General features: G+C 45.7%; 1 protein-coding gene across 1 annotated transcript in view; it reads right to left on the reverse strand.

The window, feature by feature from the left end:
• Positions 1-18,351, reverse strand: part of EXT1 (exostosin glycosyltransferase 1) — a 260,361-nt gene that overhangs the window by 26,704 nt on the left and 215,306 nt on the right. The window contains exons 2-3 of the mRNA XM_035124490.3: positions 7,127-7,220; positions 4,375-4,482 (exon numbers count right to left, since the gene is read on the reverse strand). Of these exons, the coding sequence (XP_034980381.1) occupies positions 4,375-4,482; positions 7,127-7,220 (202 nt within the window). The remainder of the gene's footprint in view (positions 1-4,374; positions 4,483-7,126; positions 7,221-18,351) is intronic.

Raw genomic sequence — 18,351 nt, forward strand, 5'->3', positions numbered from 1 at the left:
GAATGTCAGATGTGAAACAAAAGGTCCCAAGACAATGGGATGGGTTGTTGAACTACAACTCTCAACATCCCTGAAGATTGGCTGTCTGGCTGAGGCGGATGGGAGTTGGAGTCCAACATTTGGAGGTCACCAGTTTCCCCCACCCCTGCATTAGAGCCATCACTGAAGATATGGCCAGGAGGAGAACAGCCAGTTATATCAACTGTTCAGAGCCAGACCAGGACTGCTGAGACCCTGGTTATTATCACGGTATGCAGAGGGTGCATTTTTCCTATGATGCTAGAGTATTATTTTAAAACTGCTCAGTTGCCTTTCCAAATAACCTCTTCCTAAGGCAGATCACAACAGATAATCTAATACCCAAACCTAACTGTGCAATCAGAAGCGAGTCCCATGTATCCAATGAGGGTTACTCACGAGTAAGCACATTTATAATTGCGGCCTACTTTCACTTATTATTATTATTATTATTATTATTATTATTATTATTATTTACTAAACTCATAGCTAAAATGTTACAGGGCAAAAATATCTGGGCAATATGTACAGGTAGAATGTTTAATGGCCACATGCATTTGGAGACAGATTTTTGCAATGTTTAAGCGTATGCATTTTTACTTGTTAGGCAGCTATTTTTGCAGTATAAATTTGCATTGATTGCATTAAGTTATTTTTCCCCAAGCGCTTTCAGCCGAATCTTTTGATATATACCTGCGTTTGAGACGAAGAAGAAGCATCAAATCCATTAGACAGAACGAGCCATTCATATTTGCAAAGCAGGGGGAAAAGCTTATTTTCTAAACTATATATTTTTGTGTGAGTTGATTCTAACAGATGGGAGCTGAAATCAGAGCTCCCATTTTAAACCGTGCTTGGCTATTTGCTATTAATCCTCTTGGCCTAGAAGTTGGGTGTGGGAAATGATGGATCTGTGCTGATTTGCCACAAATACACTAGAATTATTAGAAAGGGATGACGTTTTAATAGCAGGTCATTTGTGTAATAATGGGGAAGAGGAGATGGGGAGGGGGAATGACTTTTGCATTAAAAATGAGGGTAGGGTAGGGGGAGAAAGAGAGAGAGAGAGAGAGTATCTAACTGGTTCAAGCTTCCCTGGAGTGGGAGCTGGTGCAAGGATGAAGAGAATATGTAAATAAAAACATCCGAGCTAGTCTAAAAATGAGAAATGAGAAACTGTAACACAACAAAAACATTTCCCAGAGCAGACATTCCGGCTCAGCGCCAGGTCTTTAAAAACCACTGTTAATAATGGTGTAGTAGCTTGCTTTGGTAAGGAAGCAGCTGTGAAGAGAATCAATTCTGCATTACAAGAACAGGACAAAGATTTGGAACATTAATGTCCCCATGTGGGGAGGCGGGGGGGGGGGAAGAGAGGGAGACCCGGAATCCTCCCTTCCCTTTGTCGTCTTCTGCAACCAGCAAGCCCAGATCCTGCAGCTGGGTCATGCAGATTTTCAAAAATGTGCATGATTTAAATATTTCGGTTGCATGGCAGGGCCATAATCAAGCTATAGAGCTCTGCTGGACCGCTGGATAGCTCAGCTGGTTCAAGCACGGTGCTGATAACACCAAGGTCGTAGGTTTGATCCCCATATGGGATAGCTGCATATTCCTGCATTGCAGGGGGTTGGACTAGATGATCCTCAGGGTCCCTACATGTCTTTAATTCTATGCTTTGCATTGGAAGAGCAGACAGAGGTGCATAAAATTAGTACCGGCAGGGAGAAAATGAATAGGGTGAATTTTCTCTTCCTCTCTTGCTATCAGGCATGGGGGATTCTCTCCTCCACCCCAGTAGCATCAAAGAGCAAGGAAGAAACAAGAAAGTTCGTATTTATGGTTTTATTCCATGGTGCAAGACGAAGAATCCTGTCCTTAACTCCATAGCAATGTTGCTCACTCTGAGCTCCTGCCCTTCTCTCCCCAGCAATGGCCCTTGGCTCTACAGGGGCCCCCAGCAGTCAAATGTCGTTGAGCCCATTGCTGTTGAACTCTAATTGAGCGATGAGATCTAGGGGAGGGTGGCTCTTCTATGCTTTCCAAGCTTGCTGCCCCCCCCTTCTTCTAACACCTAATAACTAAGCTGTTCTGAGTTCTGCTGTAATTCAATCCTGTCTCCCTCTTCTCTGGAAGCTACTGCAGAGGGGGGGCAATCACCACCATTCCCCCTCCTCCTCTTGAGGGAAGCAGAGGAGAAGGAGGGGGCTATCTCCAACCCTCCTTCTCCCCCTCCTCTTCGGTCCAGTCCATGACACTTGCAATACTAGAACTGCGGGTCATCCAATTAAGATGAATGGTAGGAGATTCAGGACAGACCAAACAGAGGGCTGCTTCACACAGGGCATAATTCAACGGCAGGGGAGTCACCAACTTGGATGGCTTTCATGGGAGGTTAGATAAATTCATGGAGCCTCATGCTATTAATGGCGATTGGTTAGGAAGAGCCATGAATAGAAGCCATGTCCAGAAGAGGGCAACCAAAATGGTCAAAGGCCTGGAAACGATGCCTTATGAGGAACGGCTTAGGGAGCTGGGCATGTTTAGCCTGGATAAGAGAAGGTTAAGGGGTGATATGATAGCCATGTTCAAATATATAAAAGGATGTCATATGGAGGAGGGAGAAAGATTGTTTTCTGCTGCTCCAGAGAAGCGGACACGGAGCAATGGATTCAAACTTCAAGAAAGAAGATTCCACCTAAACATTAGGAAGAACTTCCTGACAGTAAGAGCTGTTCGGCAGTGGAATTTGCTACCAAGGAGTGTGGTGGAGTCTCCTTCTTTGGAGGTCTTTAAGCAGAGGCTTGACAGGCATATATCAAGAATGCTTTGGTGGTGTTTCCTGCTTGGCAGGGGTTGGACTGGATGGCCCTTGTGGTCTCTTCCAACTCTATGATTCTATGAATACTAGGGAATAATGAGAGAAGGTCTACTGCTTGTAGGATGTCCACAAGTATCTGGTGGGCCGCCATCGAAACAAAATGGCCTTGAGCCCTAGGGCCATAGCTGTCAAGTTCTCCCTTTTTAAAGGGAAATTCACTTACGCTGAATAGGTTTCCTCGCGAGAAAAGGGAAAACTTGACAGCTATGCCTCGGGCTCACCTTATGTCCTCATGCATTACAGAATGGTGTATTTCCAATTACTGAAGAAGGAGGAATGGTATCTTAGTGTGTTGAAATATGCAGAGTTAGCAATAAGAGATCAAAATGATAGAACTTACAAGGAAGACTGGAAAATATTTGTAGATTATTTTAAAAGTCAGTGTCGGCAGGTAAATACGGTAGCAGGATTAGAGCAGATTCGGCGGTATAAGGTAAAGTGAGTTTAAAAGAATATGAGAGGGGAAGGTATGGAATATTTAGCATATGCAGAGTAGATGGGTAACTGAAGAAACCATGGAAGAAGGGGGAGGGAAATCGAGACTACTGGGAGTGTTTGGATGGTTGCAGTATAAATGTGAAATATGTAACAAAAAGGCAAATAAAAAAGTTTATATACAAAATGGTATCTTTGTGTGGGCCTGGCCTGGCTTGACTGTGTAGCTTGGCTGGTCTCACTTTCTCTTCCCAAGAAACTACTGTACTGGTTTGCAATAACTGGCCCAGGGGAGAGGCGAAAAAGACCCAAGGGACATGTCCATCCTTTCTCCATGTTTCTACATCATATCCCATTGTGAAGCCATTCTGAGCTGCCCCCAAATAATGTCTTGCAGCATGGAATACTATTGCACCCAACATCCTGCCCCCTAGAGAAAGGGGACTAGGAGACTAGGAAGGGTCTGAAATTTGAAAATTCCCGTACTGATCTGCAGCTCTTGGACTTATGTGTGGATTGGAACTTAGCTACCCACCAGAATCTAACTTCCGAATGCTTAAACCATCAAAACGCACATTTAAATGTGTACCTTGAATGAAAAGTACACATCTACACCTCAAAACACCTATTTAAGTCTGTCAACTTCAACTGGTCTCTTGTGAGGGTGACTTAAGTTGGATACCAGCCACTGAGAGCGTTCAGAACCATGAATATCTTGGAAGTTGAAAGAAACTTTCCCCTTCCAAGCACTTTGCAACTCAGAAGCTTGTGTGTGCATTCCTCTAAAAAAGAAATGAGCTACTCGTACATTTTTAACCAAGACATTTGGAGGCCTGAGTGACCTTCATGTCAGAATGTGAATGATGCCTTATTAAATGAGTTAATATTCACAATGACACAGACAAATCCCTCCTGATAAAAATCTCTTTTATAGCCGTGACCTTTCGGATACATCTTTCCTGGAAGTGTGGGGGAATGGCTGCCACTGTCAACTACTCTGACGAAGGCCGCCGTTTCTCCCTCCCCTCCCCCCGCCTTACCTGTAATAACAATCTCTCATCCCCTATGACGGCAGCTTGATTCCAATCAATCACTTCAGAGAATGGCAGCTCCCATCCATTGCTGAGCATCACAGGAACACAGGCAGCCTGCGTAGGCAATCATTAAAATCAGGAAAATGGAAACAAGTTGCAGCAACTGGCCCTTCCAAGGCCCCGTGGCAATGAAATTGCAGCCTATTCTGCAGAAATTGGACTTTAATAGGGAATTGTGTTGAAAAGTACTGTGGAACCATTGCCATGCCACATTTTAAGGATCACTGAACCTTGGGTCTGGCAGGTCTACTATTGGAAGGCTCATACACTCAGACCACAGAGAGAGAGAGAGAGAGTGGGAAGCCCATCAAGGGAGTGGCCCTTGTTTATTCCCTCTAATGCCTGGCTACTTGCATGGGTACACACAGATTGGTACAGGCCCACTGGTACACCCCTGTGTGGGCTTGCTGTTGGGTCAGAAGATTCAGCAGATGCAGAAAACGGCAGCTACGCCGCTGTGTGGGCCACCCTATCGCAATCATATTGCATTAGTTCTGGAGGGTTTGCCACGGCTACTGATTTGCTATTAAGCCAAAACATTGTTTTTAAAAATAATAATAATAATAAATAGGGGGGTTCTTTTAGTAAAGATTTTCAAAACACGGAAAAGTACATGGCATCTCCACTTTCAATTCACAGGGTCTTTATCACGGTTGGTTTACACATAGTGAAAGATGCTTTTGTCACAGACATCTTGCGGTTGGGGGGAAAGAGAGGGGAGAGAGAGAAATAGGGGGTGTTGTTCTTTCATTCTGTCACACAGTGTTAGTGTAGGGGGTTGTGTCAGCATCATGTGGGTAGGTTCTACACCCACCCACCCAAGGACCCAGGTGGCGCTGTGGGTTAAACCACTGAGCCTAGGGCTTGCTGATCAGAAGGTCAGCGGTTCGAATCCCTGTGACGGGGTGAGCTCCCGTTGCTCGGTCCCGGCTCCTGCCAACCTAGCAGTTTGAAAGCATGTCAAAATGCAAGTAGATAAATAGGTACCACTACAGCGGGAAGGTAAACGGTGTTTCCATGTGCTGCTCTGGTTCGCCAGAAGTGGCTTTGTCATGCTGGCCACATGACCTGGAAGCTATACGCCGGCTCCCTCGGCCAATAATGCGAGATGAGCGCGCAACCCCAGAGTCGGTCATGACTGGACCTAATGGTCAGGGGTCCCTTTACCTTTTACACCCACCCACCCATTGAGAAGAAGAAGAAGAAGAGTTTGGATTTGATATCCCGCTTTATCAGGAGTCTCAAAGCGGCTAACATTCTCCTTTCCCTTCCTCCCCCACAACAAACACCCAGCAGCTGCATGTGGAGGAGCGGAGATGCGAACCTGGTTCCCCAGATTACGAGGCTACTGCTCTTAACCACTACACCACACTGGCTCTCTTGAGAGAGGTTACCAGGGATGAAGGTGCTTTTGTTGATATACAAAGCCCTAACGACTTTAGGTCTGCATATCTGGAGGAAGGCCTGCATCCATATAAGACCTTCCTGCATGTCGAGATCCTCGAGAGAAGGCTCTCCTGATTTTACCAACCCCAGTTGAAGCACATTCCATGGCAACCCAGTGGGGAGGGCCTTCTCTGTGGTGGCACCCAGCCTATGGAATTCCATATCCTCTAAAGAAAGCGGGCCTAAACTCTGATGAGCTTTTGGTGCCTCCTTAAAACTCACCTGTTCACCCAGACCCCTGCTGGCTATTAATTCCAAGCTTGGTTATATCACTGGCTACAGTGATTAGAATTTTAGATTTTAATATATGGATTCCATTGTATTCTATTTATATCTTTTGGTAACTCCAGCACCCTCAGAATGTGGGGAATGCCAGCCGGGAAGAGACCTTTCCTGAAACAGTGGAAACCCCTTCTCCACAGGGCTGCTTCCAGCAACTTCATTTGACAGCTTCGGTCATATTCTCTATCTTGGCCTTTGATGGTTCAGGCGTTTTGTTTTGTGGGATCCAAATTTGTCAATGAGGCATCTTTCCTTCTACGGCATGGCCTCCTCCACCTCCACTTGTGCGCCATGGTAACAGGCTCATTTCCTTTCCATTCACAACTGTGCCATTCACAACTGACCCTACCGTTTCCAGTGCCTGCTGTTTTGAAATCCCGGTGGATCAATGGAGGGTCAAGGACAGACGTCACCGCGGCAAAGCAGAACCCTCCTGACCCTAGCCTTTTGCTGCAGAGACGCCCTTTATTTTCTAACACTTATTTTCATGCCATTTTAACCCTGGGCATGCTCTCCCCTGCAGATCGCTTCCCTGTCGCCTGCCTGTTCAAAATCCAACCTAATTGATGCCGTCACTTAGAACTTACTTAGTATGCAACGTGAAAAACCGGGCAGAATTTATAGGCAATTTTGTCTCGGCTGAATTACAACAATGAGCCTGTATTATTTATTTCCTCCTAGCTTCCTGGTTGGGTGAAGTCAGTGTTTCTCCAGGAATATAGATTCTCTCCCCCACCACCCCGCACACACTCCCCAAGTTCAACAAACCCTCTTAGGCTACGTCAACCCAGCTTTGGTGAGGGCAGAATGGCTGCCAACTGCTCCTGAAGTAGGAACGCTGGATTATGGACTATTAGGGAAATGAAATCTCCAATCCGCCTTCCTCTTGCCTCGCTATCACACAGCGCAGAATTCCAGCTGACAGGAGTGCTAAACGGCTCTAAGTCTCCAGTCAAACGGTTGATCTTACCTGCAGCGCCTCCAGGAACCTGAAGGATCCCAGCCTCCGGCCGCGAGGGACGAGACAGAAAGTGGCATTGTGCAGCATTTCACGATAATCATACCTAACAGGAGAGAAAGGGGGGGGGAATAATAAATTATCAATGAGCCTGGGAGTAACTGTGCATGCTAATGTAAACATCTGGCACTGCACATCTGGTTAGGCTCATCGCTGGACCAGCTCACATCTGCAGTGTTGGCATTGCATTAGGGGAGACACAACAGGAACAAAAGCAAAAAAAAAGAAAAGAAAGGAAAACAAATGTAGATGGCAATATGCAAGCAACTGAGTGAGCTGAATTGAGTCCCTGTGCTCAGTGCCCGGATTTACGTAGAAGCTAAACAAGCTATAGCTTAGGGCCCCACTCTCTTGGGATCCCAAAAAAACTTAAAGAAAAGAAAAAAACACCTGGATGTACATTTACAAAATATAAGATAAATAACAAATAAAATAAAACCTGCATGCAGAAACAAGTGTTTTGTGTTGTGTAGGCTCCTATGGTGTAAGCAATGGGCTCACCCTGTTAGCCTGCTCCCTAAAATATCACGGGTTTGCTCATTTCTATATATAGGGTGCTTACATTCTGCATGTGCAAATGGCGTTAGATACCTATTAGGTCCATAAATTACCATACGGCATATATTCAACACAAAAAAACAGCACAGGCAATTTGTTGTTGACAAAGAACAGCTGGACTGTATAAAGGGCCCCAGTAGCTTAGGGCCTCATCAAACCTAAATCTGACCCTGCCCGTCCGACAGATTATTTCTGTTTAAAAGCAATGGAGGATGGGCAGATAGGATGGGTAAGAGCCTATAGCAGGGTTTCATACCCTCCAAAGGTCCCTATTTTCCAGGGACAGTTCCAGAATTACGAAAGGCACCCCTGCTTCTGGTTTGACCCCAGAATGTCCCTTTTTCTTATTTGCTGGCGCCGCCGCCGCCAGGCTCAGGGAAGAGGATGAGCCGGAGCTTGCCCTGAGCAGCAACGGCAGTGGTGGCTGCAAAGGGGCACCCCGTTGCCTTTCCATGGCCCCCACGGCCAGCCTCCTCCCTCGGGCAGCTTGTGACGGCGGCTGGAGAGTGGGGGAGAAGGAGGAGAGGCTGCTGCTGCCCCCAAGGCCCAGTCTAGTGTGATGCACTGGCTCAAAGGGGAAGGCAGCCCTGGGCGGGAAGAAAGGAAGTGGGAGGGGACAAAAATGGGGGCTCAAGGAGGGTCAGTTGCGGTGGGGGGAGTGGGAAACGTCCCTATTTTCACCCGAGGAATGTTGGAGGGTGTGGGGTTTGCAGTGCAATGCCGTCACTGGTAAGAGAAGCAGAGAATAGGGGCGCCTTTAACAGAGGTTCAAGGAGACAGGGAGAGTGAACGCAGGGGATAAGTAGCATACTAGAAAATAGAGATAGAGAAGAATATAGTTTGGTCCGCATTTTTAAGTGAATGGCCCTCATTTTTTACCTCCTGGGTTCGTATATCAATTTGAATGCATTTTTTTTTAATTCACTTAAAATAATCACAGATTATTGTGGAAACAGAAGAGTGTCATGGAAAAGTGTCGTGTCTCAGAAATAGACGACCCACCTCACTAAAAGGGAACCTGCGCTTGGAATTTGTCCTGCTTTGCTGTTCTTTGTAAACACGACAAACATTGCAAACATTGTCTGTTTTTCTCGTCTTGGGATTTTTGGTTTCGCATTGTAAACTACCCTTGGGAGAAGTTGGGATTAATATTATGTCTTCATATTACACACACACACACAAAATACAGCATCTCTTTTGACTAAGCAGCAGAACAAAAACCATTTGTTGTTTGGAAAACAGTCTTGAGATGCATTTCTGAGCTCAACAGATGCTATTGCAATTTTTGTTGCTAGAATGATCTTGGGGTGAGGAAGATTGGCTCAGATTAATGTCAGATTGTTATCATTTTTTAAAATAAATCTATGTTTTGAATGTGTGATTAATGAATTGATTTAATGCACCCCATTAAGTCACTCATGCTTTCCATTCTGGAAATATTGATGCAAAAGCTGCCCCACGAAGGCATCAATTTATTGTCACTGAAGAAAGAGGCTTGACAACCGATACAGCCAACCAAGAGCAACAAGGCACCGATACAATCTCACCTTAATCAACCCAGTAAAGGATGAAAAATGGCTAGAAAGAGTCAGATTGTGTAACTGTGGGCCAGCAGGGGACAAATTAGCTGGGCTAGGGAGGGAGAAAGAGCAATTCTAAATTTGTGTGTGTGTGTGTGTGTGTGTGTGTGTTGTGATGCAAGACTGGTTTGGAGAAGAAATTTTGGCAATTAAACACCGAGGACCGGTGACCCCCCCGCTTCTCAAAATTAAAGCGTTTAGCTAGACCCTACTGCTTTCTTTCCAATTCCATCAATCATTTCAGAACCATTTACCAAAAACACACATCAAATCCCTAACAGTTTCAAGCCAGTTATTAGCTAATTGTGCTTTTGGCAATCCTGCAAATGGCTCTCAACTTGCCAAGCCTGCTGGTTCCAGAGAGAAAAAGGATCAAGATTGAATCTCTCCTTGCCCCCCCCCTCACATCCCTTAAGCACACACCTTCCCTTTCTACAGAGATTTCTGTACTCTACAAATAGTATAGTAAAATAGTCGATTTTTTTTTACTTTGACAGTAAAATCCTGCACAAAGACTTCGCAGTGCTAATAATCTCATTTAATCACACCCTGCAGACACTGAATGTTTTAAAGGTATTCTCTCTCTCTCTCTGTGTGTGTGTGTGTGTGTGTGTGCATGTGCGTGTTTGATAAATCTATACTGTACATAGACATACAGTGGTGCCTCAATTTACGAATTTAATCCATTCCAAAGGCACCTTCGTAGGTCGAAAAGCGCCACTGGAAACACGATTTCCCATAGGAATGCATTGGAAATGGAAAAATTCGTAAGTCGAAGCAACCCCATCTAAAAATCCGTAAGTCGAAAAAACCCTATCAAAAACCGCCGCTCTTTCCATTCGGATGCCAAGAAATGCGTAAGCGTGCAACCATTTGTGCCATTCGTAAGTCGAAAAATTCGGTTGTCGAGTCGTTCGTAAGTCGAGGTATACCACTGTATGCATTTCTGCTTTTATATTTACTCTCATGAGGCTGTGAAGACTGGAGTAAACTAATTTTCAGTTACAGGCCCCATCATTAGGAGAGTCGCATTTGCTGAAAGTAGTGTGTATAACTTGCATGGGAATAAGCGTGGTTGTACGGGGGAAAGCTTCCCGCCCATCTGGCTGGGTTTCCCCAGGCACTCTGGGGGGCTTCCAACAAAATATTAAAACACATTGGTCTGTTAAACATTAAAAGCTTCCCTAAATAGCTGCAATGATGCACAGTTACGCTGATCAAATCCCAACCAGCCAACCAAATCCATATACAGTGTGTATGGAGAATTCTAGGAAGTCTACTATGAACAAGTGCCAACTGACCCCCAAAATGCCCGTATCTTAGAATCATAGCATTGTAGAGTTGGAAGGGAACACAAAGGTCATATTCCCCCCCCCCCCGGATTTATTTTGCCCAAGGTGGGGCTCGAACATGCGACCCTGAGATTAAATGTCTTATGCTCTGCTGACTGAGCTACCCCAGCTGCTGTATCTGTTCCTTTTAACAGCACTGAAATTTGCAGAAACCAGCAGGCGGGGCTTTTCCAGATGTGGTGAGTAGCATCACCATCTTTTCATGCCTGCACATCTGGCTGCACTTGGAAGCACAGAAGCAAGGGCTAGTAAAAAAAAGCTGGCAGTAAAACACTGGAAAGGGACGAACAGAAGCGCCTGTGAGCTCTCGTTTGCAGACACAATGCCATTCTGTGTCACCAGCCTTATAAAACAGGGCAGCACGTACTCTGCACTGGAATAAAATTAAATCTACGCACCTAGGCATTCCAAATTCAGCACAACGGAAAAGCCAAATCCCACAATCTGCATAGCTTATGCAAACTGGGAGAATGCCAAATTGCTTTTATTTTGCAAACACCCTGCAACCTTTATGCATTTTCAGCAATTGTTTGCTTAGTCGCGGAATGAGCCACGAGACACCCCAGACGCTCAGCCTCCAAACACTGGAGATCTTAGGCAGCCACCCACCTGGTTTCTGAAGTTCCTCAGCAGACATTTAGCCCACATACAGACACTCAAGCATATCTCCACATCCATAAGGACTAGAAGCTTGCCATAAAAACGGAAAAGAGAAGAAAGAAAGCAGTGCTATTCAGGAAACCGGACCCAGCTTTTGTACCCACATTCTGCGTTCCTGAGGAATCACAGCATACATCCCACCCTGCTTATATCCGCAGGATAATTAACAATAGCAATTTCTTTTTTCCCGCATGGGCAGCAGATTGACCTTACAATTCAACAGCTTGCTTGGCACCATTCATGGGAGGGAAGCCACATTAAGAAGACAAAGTTAAAAAACAGAAGTTGCTATCTCTCCTTTTCTACGCACCAGCCTTTTTCTCCCCCTCAGTGTTTGTCACACGATGGGAAACTTTAACATGTACTAGAATAGCTTCCCCCTTTAGGGCTAATATATGCCAGACTTATATCTCCCATCATTAATGTTCTAAAAATGTGAAAATCCAGTTAATGTTCTGGATAGCTACAAGCTCTGCAAAATGTCAGTTTTAGAGATGACTTAAGAAAGAAAGAAATTCAAACTCTTTTTTAAAAAAAGTGGGCTAATAAATGCGAATGTGGCAAATTTTCTATGCTGGAACATCTTTCCTCCCCTATAACCTTGTCTGCTCCTGAGATGCAGAGCCTGAGGTTTTCAATGCTGGGTCACCGAAAGTCTAACCACCTACCTCTACCCTTCAAACATGGATAGCTGTGTGAGATGCTCAAAGAAGAGCATGATGGGAATATCTACACTTGCTATTCGTCCAAGCTGGAGAAGGCTCCATAGCTCATTGGTAGAACTTTCGCCTTGCAAGCAAAACATCCCAGGGTTCAGACTGACTTGTAACCGGCTCCCCCCCTTGTATAGGGCATGCTAGACAGATGGGAACACTATTTCCTCTCTTCCCGGGTCTCCCTCCTCTTGTCCTATATGACATGCTTTGTTGGGCGCTGGAGAAAAGGACAAGTTGTGTTTCCCTTTCTTTGGCTGCGTTCTTTGCAAACTGGGTTTCCCAAATCAACTGCAATGGCCAGTGGGATGGTAAGGAAAGGCTGGTTGTCTCTCTTTATACTGAGGCTTCCTGAATTAATAATAATAATAATAATAATAATAATAATAATAATAATAATAATAATTTATACCCTGCCCATCTGGCTGGGTTTCCCCAACCACTCTGGGCGGCTTCCAGCAAAAGATTAGAAATACATTAAAACATTAGTCATTAAAAACTTCCCTAAACAGGGCTGCCTTCAGATGTCTTCTAAATGTCAGATAGTTGTTTATTTTTTTGACAGTTCAGCACTGCCCACACCAGGATAGGGAACCTCAGTCCTGGGGGCCACAGGAGGAGCTCCAGGCCTCTCTATCCAGCCCTCAAGACTACATAGTTAGGCCATACACTCACCTGAGCCACTGCCGTCACTACCTATGATTTGCCCCCATGAACTGACAGTTTGGGCTGGGATATATCACTGAATTCCAATAATGCTTCTTAGTTACCTGGATTGAGGATAGGGAGAGATGTGTGGGTATGTAGAAACCAGTCCCTATTTGCGCCGAGAACTGGCTGGACGAGGAAGAGTGGAGGGTGCCGCTTGCCCAAGAGACCCCCAGGGAGGACTCCGAAGAAGACTTAGATCCTGGATCATGGTGGTGGGACACTGGGGAAGGGATAAGTTGGGAGGTGCTAGAAGCAGGAGGTTTGAGCAATCAAGGGGAGTCAGAAGAAGGGTGCCCTTTCTGGAGCTGGAGGCTGAGAGTCTCAGTGTGAGCACAGACTCAGAGTCAGAGGTTGCCCCTGCCACCCAGCAGCAGGACAGGCCCAATCCTGCTGGGTCCCCTCCTCCCATAACACCCTGCCTGAGGAGTGTCCTGCTGAGCAACGGGCCAGACAGGCCCAGGGGGGGAGCCCACCCCCTTACCGCAGTCTCCGTCTGCTTTGGGGGGGGGTGTCCAGAGGTAGAGGCTGGAGGGGAAAGGCGGGGTCAAGGGTTAGTTTCGCCTCGAGCCAGAGAACTCTGTTGTGTCGCTACTTTCTGTGAATAACAGCTCATCGCATTACGCGTCTCAAGTTCTTTCCTGCCCCGTGGATGCCCTGTGCTTGCCCGACAGCTGCTGGACACCTACTGCACGAAGGTAAGTTCATGTTTATGGCTCTGTCTACTTTTGCCTCTGCCTCTGCCCAGCCGTGGAATGTGGTCCCCGACTGGCTTTGCCTCTCCAGGATTTCAGATAGGAATCGTCCTTTGTCCTAACTGGAGAAGTCAGAGAGTGAACCTGGGAGCTTCTTGCACGCCAAGCATGTGCTCTACCACTGGGCGGCAGACCCTCCCCAAGGAAGCAGAAGAGCATAGCTAAAGGACGGGCAGTTGACCACCTCTCCTTTACCTCCTCAAGTGGAAAAAAAGGGCTTGGTTTGGTCCACCCGTGTACCTATTGTCTCATCTCTATCTAGATCTGCTCGTGCTTGCAGACCTCACACAGAATTTTGGCAGCGGTTTCTATAGGTTAATTATGAATTGTGAGCAATTTGGGAATTCCAAAGGGGGGGAAAAAGAGAAAGAGTTGGCACCATGCGTGCGTTCACATCTTATTAAGAGCTGAATATCTTTAACAATATCCTACTTAGAAGTTGTCCCTGAAGGGACAGGAGATAGACAGTTGGTAACCTTTTAAGAGAAATGGATTAGTTCGTTATATTAGACTTGGAAGGCGATCAAGGAAAATTTGAGGCCGCTTTTGGAATACAATCACGATATGAAGGTAAAGTAGGGGCGGGGACTACCCAGAGACATTTTTAATCAGATTATACAGCAATGGACCTAAGAAACTAATTGAGCAAGCCTTATGGCAAAATAAAATAAAACGGGGGAAATAAAAATCCGAGTCTGCTTTAATCAGGCAAATATCCAAGTGCTTTTTTGAACTTCTCGCCAGAAACATCAAAGAAGCACGCAGTGGAGAACCTGCTGCGTTGACCCACTCAGTGAGTCCCACTGAGCTCATTGAGGCGACTCCCTAGTGAGTTTGCTTTAGGATTGCAACGGGAGACAGCTTTAAAGTCTGGGAGTATAGGCTCAGCCCAAAACCAAATTAGTTTGCAAGGTGGGTTTTCCACCAGAATAAATTCATTTTACATGGGGGGGAAGGACTGGAGGTGGGTGGGTGTTTGTGCGCAGGGTCGGTTCAAGAGAATGTTGAGCTTGGGAACTCCAAGAAAGGCGAAGGGCCCACTGAGCCCAATGCCCAGGTAGATTAGAGGCAGCACGAGGGAACCGAAAACAAATGCCATAGACATCTACTCTACCGAGTAATGCAAACCAACCCAAAGGGTAATGCTTCTGCCGCCAAGCGCTGCCCCGTGTGGTGAACCACTGAACTGCAAGTAGCGGCTTGCCTCCGCCAGGAGTCATCTGGTGAACCAATCAAGTAAGAAGTATAAATGGGTCCCTTTCACAGCACTGAGGCCTACCTGAGGTTCCGTCAAGACATTTTGGCACCTGAGGAGAACCACAGGATAGAACACCCCTTCCTGCCAGGGAAGAAGGGGCGAGTAAAGATCTACATCAGGAACAAGGGAGGGGATAAAGATCTACATTGGGATCTGCTGATCCCCGGGGGTGCTGCTTGCCTCATGGGTGGGCCGGCCCTGGGGAAGGGAGATAGCTCACTGGTAGGGCATCCGCTCTACTTGCACAAGGTCCCAGATCCCTGGTAGCTCCAGGGAAGGTTGGGAGACACCCTGGAGAGCTACTGTCAATAAATGTAGACAATACTGAGCTAGATGGACCAATGGTGTGAGTCAGTAGAAGGCAGCTCCCTGTGTTCCCAGGACTAGGCGCAAGCTTTGGTTTTTGTTCTACGGACCTAGCTTTCCGATTCTGACCGCTCTTTGATCTTGACCATTAATCTGCTTTACAGCTCCTGGCTCCTGGCTCCTAATACAGTCCACCGCACATAGTACAGCCCTGACAAGGCCATATGAGGAAGAAATAAATTGTAAAGGTGTCCACTCTGCCTTCTGGCATGTGCACTTGGGCACCAGCTATCCACCCTCTGCCCCAAACAGACCAGGGCAAAAGCACCCAAGAACACGTACTCCTAAACATGGGACTTTACAGAGCAATGGAGAATAATAATAATAATAATAATAATAATAATAATAATAATAATAATAATAAACAAGAGCAGAAATTTAATTTTAGGAGCTTGACGCAGCACAAAGAATGATCTATCAGTCTGACACACAACCCCTCCCCTCCATCTGTGAAAAGCTTCTCGAATGTGTGAAGTGGTTATGCAAGCGGCAACCTTTCACCAAGGTCCCTTTGTAGGAACCTGAATCACAGCCTCTTAACAGAGCAAAAAAATGCATCAACAGCCAGCCTGGTAGCAGATTGTGGGATAACAAGCATCTAAGAGGCTCCATTTGGACAGAGATGTTTTGTCTGTTGGAGGAAAGATTCAAATGCTTCCACCCACCTCGGCTCTATTACATCTAGCTGAAAATCTAAACACTGGCGAGCAATTTCTGACATATCCCAATTATCAATCATTTTTATGCTGAAAAAGTGCTCTTTCTTAGCTGGATCTAGGCAAAAGCGTGAAGTGTGAGAATCTCAGGTCCCCAGGTCTCATGCAGTGGGGAATCAAGGGCAGAGTAGCAGCTTGTATGCTGATTTACATCCGGGGTAACCTAAGGTGGTGTTCTCCCCACACAATTGGACTACAGTTCCCATCATCCTTGATCACTGGCAATGCTGTCTGGGGCTGATGGGAGTTGGAAGCAGTGTTAGAAATTAGCCAGGCGCCAGGTGCATTTTGCGACTGGTGCAGGTTCAATGGTGACCATGTGGAAATCTCTGGATGCCAGCTTGATGACTGACATCTGTATCCCCCACCCCCAAGTAAGCAGAAGAGCTTATTTATTGCATTTATATCCCACCTTTTTCTCCTAGGAGTCCATGGTTCACCCCCCCTCCTCAGTTATTCCCTACAACTACCCTGTGAGGTAGGTTAAGAGGCTGTGACTGGCCCAAGGTCACCCACTGAACTTCCTGAGTGAGGATTTGAACCCTGGCCTCCTAGGTCCTAGTCTGACACTCTAACCACTACACCACCCTGGCTTCCTAGAGTACTTCTGTTATGGGGCAGGCCAATAAATTAAGCAGGTAAATAAATAAGGGGAAAGCAAAATGTCACTGAGAGAAGGATCTGAAATATTTCCCTTGAAGCTTGAATTCCTTTTTATTCTGGATTGTTTTATTTGATGTTTTAATGTGTTGTAAACCGCTTTGAGATTTGTTTTCTCTTTAAATTCTAGAGCAGTATAGAAAATAATGAGAATAATAATGATGATTATGATCATTATCATCATCCCACTGGAAAAAAGAATGCCTAGACATTCTGTTGTGGTGACCACAACCTAGGTTTAAGATGCTATTTGGCGATTGGCTTATACACCTGAGTTTCTAACCCTGGTTGGAAGCCAACGATGCTTGAAGAAGACCATGTTGCCTACCTCTGTTCTAAGTACACCCCTAAAAAATGACACTTTAGATCAAGGGAAGTAATGCTACCACTGTATTCTGCTCTGGTCAGACCTCACCTGGAGTACTGTGTCCAGTTCTGGGCACCACAGTTCAAGAAGGATACTGACAAGCTGGAACGTGTCCAGAAGAGGGCAACCAAAATGGTCAAAGGCTTTGAAACAATGCCTTATGAGGAACGGCTTAGGGAGCTGTGTATGTTTAGCCTGGAGAAGAGAAGGTTAAGGGGTGATATGATAGCTATGTTCAAATATATAAAATGATGTCATATAGAGGAGGGTGAAAAGTTGTTTTCTGCTGCTCCAGAGAAGCGGACACGGAGCAATGGATTCAAACTACAAGAAAGAAGATTCCACCTAAACATTAGGAAGAACTTCCTGACAGTAAGAGCTGTTCGGCAGTGGAATTTGCTGCCAAGGAGTGTGGTGGAGTCTCCTTCTTTGGAGGTCTTTAAGCGGAGGCTTGACAGCCATCTGTCAGGAATGCTTTGATGGTGTTTCCTGCTTGGCAGGGGGTTGGACTGGATGGCCCTTGTGGTCTCTTCCAACTCTATGATTCTATGATTCTGTTGGAAGCCACTGTGTTAAGTACAGATGTGTGAATCAATTCACATGAGTGTTCATCGCATCATGCTATTGTTAAAGGGTGCTTATTCTAACCCTGGGTTTTTAACAGCATTTGCAGGAAGCATTCCCCAGGCCTAAAGTCTGTTGAATAATCATGAGGGCTCCATGTTTCATCTAAAATTAAAGTCTAAAGCTAAGCGTCTGTTCATGCCTGATCTTTTCCTTACTGTTATACAGTGGTACCTCTACTTACGAATTTAATGCGTTCCGAACGCACATTCGTAAGTCGAATCCCATAGGAATGCATTGGGAGAAAAAATTCATAAGTCGAAGCAACCCTATCTAAAAATTTGTAAGTAGAAAAAATCCTATCTAAACCGCATCCAAGATGGCGGGCGGAGCTCCATTCGTAAGTAGAAAAATTCGTAAGTAGAGTTATTTGTAAGTAGAGGTACCACTGTATATAGACTGCTGGTGGAGGCCAACCTGTATCTAATGGTCAAGTCAACCTGAGTCCAACATAGTACCATATCTGTTTATTGTAAATTTACAATATGGGGAATTCTGAAATTCTCAAATGACCATGCTTGGCGAAACAATGTGCCCATATATAACATGCTATTGTGAAAATATCCTTCCTGAAGCTATAGGGAAATGTATATTTAAAAATCAACACTGCAGGAGTAAACCCTCCACAAATCCAGAGTGGAGTCTCTAAGACGGTTGGATGGAGCCTTGTACGCCTCCTTCTGGCAACTCCTGCAGCCCAGCTGCTTCCAAACGTATTGCTCTGCTTTCCTTTGGACCACATCAGCGAGGTCTTGTCGTCTGGGCAGCCCACAACCTCCATACACACTGCCCAGGCTTTCACCCCGGAGATGTCACTTTGGTGCTGCTAATGCAACGATTCGCCTTCACCCCCAGAGGCA

Source organism: Zootoca vivipara, chromosome 8, assembly GCF_965207765.1.
Source record: "Zootoca vivipara chromosome 8, rZooViv2.hap1.1, whole genome shotgun sequence".
In the NCBI taxonomy this organism is placed as follows: domain Eukaryota; kingdom Metazoa; phylum Chordata; class Lepidosauria; order Squamata; family Lacertidae; genus Zootoca; species Zootoca vivipara.